The sequence below is a fragment of the Homarus americanus genome, unplaced genomic scaffold, assembly GCF_018991925.1.
Source record: "Homarus americanus isolate GMGI-L3 unplaced genomic scaffold, GMGI_Hamer_2.0 scaffold26729, whole genome shotgun sequence".
Classification (NCBI taxonomy): Eukaryota; Metazoa; Arthropoda; class Malacostraca; order Decapoda; family Nephropidae; genus Homarus; species Homarus americanus.
This window is the reverse complement of record NW_024743764.1, coordinates 7,501-13,838: the sequence shown is the minus strand read 5'-3', so window position 1 is coordinate 13,838 and position 6,338 is coordinate 7,501. Positions and strand designations below refer to the sequence as shown.

Genomic DNA, 6,338 nt, shown 5'->3' with positions numbered 1-6,338 from the left:
CGTGCCCCTCTTCACCCTGCCGTGCCCCTCTTCACCCTGCCGTGCCCCTCTTCACCCTGAAGTGCCCCTCTTCAACCTGCCGTGCCCTCTTCACCTAGCCCTCTTCACCTGCCCTGCCCCTCTTCACCCTGCCATGCCCTCTTCACCCCTGCCGTCCCCCTCTTCTTGCCCTCTTCACCCTGCCGTGCCCCTCTTCACCCTGCCGTGCCTCTTCACTGCCCTCTTGCCGTGCCCTCTTCACCTGCCGTGCCCTCTTTTCACCCTACCTAGACGTGCAGAACCGGTATCAGGCAGTAGGTGTAGTCATCAGTTGACAGCGCCATTGCTTGTCATCCTGACACAGCACAATATCTTTCTGTGTCTACTCACCCCCCCCTCCCCTCCTCCCCCTCACCCCCCCCTCCCCCCCTCCCCTCACCCAGCTCCTCACCTCCCACCTCCCTCCTCCTCACCCTCACCTCCACCTCCCTGATTCTCATTTCTCATACGTTTACTCTCTCCTCGTCATTGTTTTTCTTCCGTCTCTTCCTCTTCTCCTTCCCCTTCTTCCCACTCTTCCTCTCTTCTTCCCCCCTTCCCCCCTCTTCTTCCCCTCTTCATCCTCCTCTCTTCCCCTCTACCTCCTCTTCTTCCCCCTCTACCTCCTCTTCTTCCCCCCTCTTCCTCCTCTTCTTCCCCTCTTCCCTCTCTTCTTCCCTCTCTTCCCTCTTCCTCTCTTCTTCCCCTCTTCCTCCTCCCCCTCTTCCCCTCTTCCTCCTCCTTCCCCTCTTCTCCTCTTCTTCCCTCTTCCTCATCCCCCTTCTTCCTCTTCCTCCCCTCTTCCCCTCTTCTTCCTCTTCCTTCCCTATTCCCTTCTTCTTCCCTTCTTCTTCCCTCCTCCTCTTCTTCCCTCTTCTCATCCCCTTCTTCCTCTTCCACTCCCCTCTTCCCCACTTCTTCCTTCTTCCCCCTCTTCCCTCTTCTTCCCCTCTTCCTCATCCACTTCTTCCTTCCTCTCCTCTTCCCCTCTTCCCCTTCCCTTTTCCCCCTCTTCCCACCCCCTCTTATTCCCCTCTTCCCTTCTTCTTCCTCCTCCTCATCCACTTCTTCCTCTTCCCTCTCCTCTTCCTCTTCTTCCCCTCTTTCTTCCCCCTCTTCCCCTCTTCTCCCTCTTCCCTTCTTTACCATTCTAATTTCTATTGTCATTTCCCTCATCCTGGTGATTTTCCAGTTATACTACCTAATTTTCTCCATCCTTTATTCCCCCCATTCTCCATATTCTTCCTCCCCCATACATTAATCCATTTCCTAATTTCTGCTCTTTCATCTTTACACTTTCCCCCTTCTGTTGTCCCCCCTCTCTCTCTCTCTCTCTCTCCCTCTCTCTCTCTCTCTCTCTCTCTCTCTCTCTCTCTCTCTCTCTCTCTCTCTCTCTCTCTTAATTCATTATACCGTTCACCCTTCCTCATCTTCTATCTCCCCCCCTCTTTCCCCTCCCCATCTTCCTCCCCCATCCTTTCCTCTATCCTCTCCTCCATCCTCTCCCCCTTCACTCTCCTCCTTCCCCCATCCATCTCTCCTCTATTCATCTCTCAGCCCTCCTCTCCCTTCCCTCCCATTCATCCCCAGCCCTCCTCCTTCCCCCGTTCCTCTTCTCCCCCAACCCCTCCCCCTCCCCAGCCTCCCCCCCCAGTCACCAATTTCCCCTCAGCCTGGCACAATCCTCTGACTCAGCACCCATTTTCCCTCACTATAATCCTCCATATTACAGAATGTATCTCTCCCTCCCCACCTTCTCTCACCCACCCCTCCCATCCCCACCCCCCTACTCCCCATCCCCTCCTCTCCCCCCCTCTCCCCTCTTCCATCTTCCTCCTTCCAACCATCTTAAAAACTCCCCATTTCTTTCCTTCTCCCCTACTCCTCTCTCCCCTCTCTCCCCTCCCCTCTCCTACCCCCCTCCCCTCCCTCTCTCCCCTCTTCCCCTTCCCCTCCCCTCCCCTCCTCCCCCTTTCCTCCCCTCCCCCTCTCTCCCTCTTCTTTATACTCTCCCTCCTTTACCCTAATTCTTCTTCTCTCTCCCCCCCTCCCTCCTCTACCCCCCTCCTCCCTTACCTTCTTTACTCTCCCTCCCCTCCCTCCCTCCCTCCCCCTCTCCTCTCTCCCTCCCCTCACCTCCCCTCCTCCCTCTCCCCCCCTCCCCTCTCTCCCCCCCCCCTCCTCTCTCTCCCCCTCCCTCTCTCCCCCTCCCCTCTCCCCCTCCCCTCCCCTCCCTCCCTCCCCTCCCTCCCTCCCCTCTCTCCCCTCTCTCCCCTCCCTCCCCTCCCTCCCCTCCCCTCCCTCTCTCCCCCCCTCCTCTCTCCCCCCCCCCTCCCCTCTCCTCTCTCTCCCCCCTCCCCCTCTCCTCCCCCCCTCCCTCCCCCCTCCCCTCCCCTCCCTCTCCCTCCCTCTCCCCTCTCTCCCCCCCCCCCCTCTCCCCTCCCTCCCCCTCCTCCTCCCTCCCTCCCCTCCTCCCCTCCTCCTCCCCCTCTCCTCCCTCCTCCCTCCCCTCCCCTCCCCCCTCTCCCCCCCCCTCCCCTCTCTCCCTCTCCCCTCCCTCTCCCTCTCCCTCCCCTCCCACCCCCTCTCTCCCCTCCCCTCCCTCCTCCCTCCCTCCCCCCCCCCTCTCTCCCCCTCTCTCCTCCCTCCCTCCCTCCTCTCCCCCCCTCCCTCTCTCCCCCCTCTCTCTCTCCCTCCCTCTCCCCACTCTCCCTCCCCTCACTCCCCTCCCTCCTCCTCTCTCCTCCCCTCCCCTCCTCCCTCTCCCTCCCCTCCCCCTCCCCCTCCCTCCCCTCCCTCTCCCTCTCTCTCTCCCTCCCTCCTCTCTCCCTCCCTCCCCCCCCCCTCTCTCCCTTATCTTTCTCCCCTCCTTCCCTCCTACCTTCTTACTCTCCCCTCCCTCCCTCCCCTCCCCTCCCCTCCCTCCCTCCCTCTCTCCCCTCCCCTCCCCCCTCCCCTCCCTCCCTCCCCTCCCTCCCCCTCCCCTCCCCTCCCTCCCTCCCTTCCCTCTCCCTCTCCTCCCCTCTCCCTCCTCCCCCCTCTCTCTCTCTCCCCCTCCCTCTCCCCACTCCTCTCCTCCCTCCTCCTCCCTCCTCCCCCCCTCCTCTCTCCCCCCCTCCCTCCCTCCCTCCCCTCCCCTCCTCCTCCCTCCCTCCCCTCCCTCCTCTCTCCCCTCCCTCCCCTCCCCTCCCCTCCTCCCCTCTCTCTCTCTCCTCCCCCCCTCCCCTCCCCCCTCCCTCTCCCCTCTCTCCCTCCCCTCTCTCCTCCAGCATTAATGAAGTTTTTGGTGCTGTTATTTTAATTTTTCAATTTCACTTTCATACAGGCGACAAGAAGTTGCTATAAGGAGCTCTGAGTCGTGTTATCCTGCGCCTCTCTCTTAGAGATTCTCTCTTCCAGCCTCCCACCCCCAAGTACTGCCTCCCTCGCTCAGGTCTCTCTCTCTCTCTCTCTCTCTCTCTCTCTCCCGCCCAGATTAATCTTCCAGCTTTCCATTTTGTTGGGTGTACGCTGACTCTTCTTCTTCTCTTCTTCTTCCTTCCTCTTCTCCTTCCTCTTCCTCTTCCTCTTCTTCCCTATTGTCTTTCATCTCATCTCCTCTCTTCTCTCCATTCCCTTCCTTCCTCCATCTCTCCATCTCTCTCTCCCTCCTCCCCTCCCCATTCCTGTCTCCCATCATCCTCCTTCCTCCTCTCCTTCCTCCCCAACCCCTCCCCCATCTCCCCTCCCCAACCATCCTCCCTATCTCCCCTCTCCCTCCCCCCATCTCCCTCTTCTCCCAACCATCCTCCCCATCTCCCCCCTCCCCAACGATCCTCCCCATTCCCTCTCCTCTCCCTCCCCCTCCCCACCTCTTCTCCTAACCATCCTCCCCAATCTCCTCTCTCCCTCCCTCCCCAACCATCTCTCCCTCCCTCCCTCCCCAACCATCCTCCCCATCTCCCAGCCGGCCATAAGGTTCGCCTGTCATCCCCGATCGTCACCGAAAACATTATGAAATGACTTTTTACCACGACCCTGAGAGGTTGTCCTTGATCCTTTTAGGAGGGAAATGGGTTTGACAAGTGAGTCTCAAGTTGTCGTGAATTTGGTATGGTAACGTGACCAATGTTTTACTGAGGTGTGTGTGTGTTTATCAGCCTCCTCCTCCCTTCCTCTTCTTCTTCCCTCCTTCTTCTTCCTCCTTCTTCCTTCTTTCTTCTTTCTTCCTCTTCCTCCTCCTCCTCCTCCTCCTCCTTCCTCCTCCTTCTTCCTCCTCTTCCTATCTTCCTCTTCCTACGTCTCCCATTGCCTTTTCCTTCTTCCACTGCCTCTCCTTCCTCCTGTCTCCTCTTCCTTCTTTCCCTTTCTACTCCTTTCCTCCTCCCTCCCTCCCCCCCATCACACAATATATTTACAAAAAATCTGCATTTCAGATTTCATTACTGTTTTATAATCGTCCCGGAGAATCTGGGGAAAACCTGACTTGTTATTATAGTTTCGTGAGATTTTTATTTTAAACTCGATTTTTTTCTTCAATTATTGATTACGATTATTTTTATATGATAATCGTGTGTGTGTGTGTGTGTGTGTGTGTGTGTGTGTGTTTGAGAATCGACCTTAGGCTTGAGAACAATGGCTTTAAATACATCACTGTCCTTTTCTTCTTCTGTCTGTCTGTCTGTCTGTCTCTGTTCTCTTTTTTCTTTTCTTCTTCATTGATTAAAATACTGAGAGAGAGAGGTATTGAACACCTGTGAAGATTACCTCACTACCTGGGATTCAATTAAACAACCTTGACTCATTAAAAAAACACACATCCAAACAAATTTTTATTTTGTTGAAGATCAATTTACCTTTTTTTTTTTTCTTTCATCAATTTTTTTTTTTCTTAATTAATATATTTTCTTACCTGAGTTATTTTTCTTAATTTGGTTTTATTTGTCTGGCAGAAATAGAAATTACTGTCGACGTATTTTGATAAGTTGATAATTTGAGACCTGTCAGGTAACATTACTGCAGGTGGATTTATTGTCACCTGTCAGCCTGTTTACCTGGGGAGAAGGTGAGGGGAGGGGAGGAGGAGATATAAAGGAGGGAAAAATGAGTAATGGAGGAGGTGGAGGGGTAGAGGAGAGAAGAATTCAGCTGATAAGTCTCTCTCTCCATACACGCCCACGTAAAGTTAGTTATATTCCTGCAAATCATGAGACAATGATGCCTTTGACCAGGTGTCTCTCTTACCTGTGTGCGTCCCTCCATAACTCTCTCCATTCCATCCCTCACTATCTCTATTCTCCTCCCCCCACTATTCCTCCTTCTTTCCTCCCCTACTATCCCCCCCTCCTCCTTCCCCTCCCCACTCCTCCTCCTTCACACATATCCCTCCCTCCTACCATCTCCTCTCTCTCCTTCTCCTTCCTTCCCCTTCCTCCTCTTCGGTATAGAGGAGTCTTGTGTCGGTCACCTCGAGAAAGGAGCCACTCGTCCAAGACTCGTCCAGTGCCAAGGAGGGTTGTGGAGGAAGAACCATCTTGGAGTGATCTGGAGGAGGAGGTGAAGGAGGAGGAGGTGGAAGGAAAGAAGGAGAGGAAGAGGAGAAGGAGGTGAAGGAAGGAAGAGGAGGAAGGGAAGGGAAGAAGAGGAGGAGGAACAGGAGGAGTGATGGTTTTTGAGAGGGTTTGGGTATGAGAGGAGAGAGAGAGTGAGAGGGCAAGAGAGAGAGAGAGAGAGGGGGCAAGAGGGCAAGAGGGAGGTAAACTGAAAGAAACGAAGTTAGTGAGTGTTCCACCTTTCCATCGTGGCAGCACCGGCGACGTCGGGTACTGGAACACGACCTGTATATAACAAGACGACACGAACGACAAGACGACACGAACGACAAGACGACACGAACGGCAGGACGACACGAACGGCAGGACGACACGAACGACAAGACGACACGAACGACAGGACGACACGAACGACAGGACGACACGAACGGCAGGACGACACGAACGACAAGAGACACGAACGGCAGGACGACACGAACGACAGACGACACGAACGACAAGACGACACGAACGGCAAGACGACACGAACGGCAAGACGACACGAACGGCAAGACGACACGAACGGCAGGACGACACGAACGACAAGACGACACGAGCGGCAGGACGACACGAACGACAAGACGACACGAACGGCAGGACGACACGAACGACAAGACGACACGAACGGCAGGACGACACGAACGACAGGACGACACGAACGACAAGACGACACGAACGACAAGACGACACGAACGGCAGGACGACACGAACGACAAGACGACACGAATGACAAGACGACACGAACGGCAG

General features: G+C 55.7%; 1 protein-coding gene across 1 annotated transcript in view; it reads left to right on the top strand.

Moving 5' to 3' along the window:
- Positions 1-5,804: 5,804 nt before the first annotated feature.
- The window catches only part of LOC121877514 (peptidyl-prolyl cis-trans isomerase-like 4), a gene marked incomplete at its 5' end in the record, with an annotated part of 870 nt that continues 336 nt past the window's right edge, over positions 5,805-6,338 (top strand). The window contains one exon of the mRNA XM_042383282.1: positions 5,805-6,338. This exon is cut by the window's right edge and continues 336 nt beyond it. Within this exon, the coding sequence (XP_042239216.1) occupies positions 5,805-6,338 (534 nt within the window).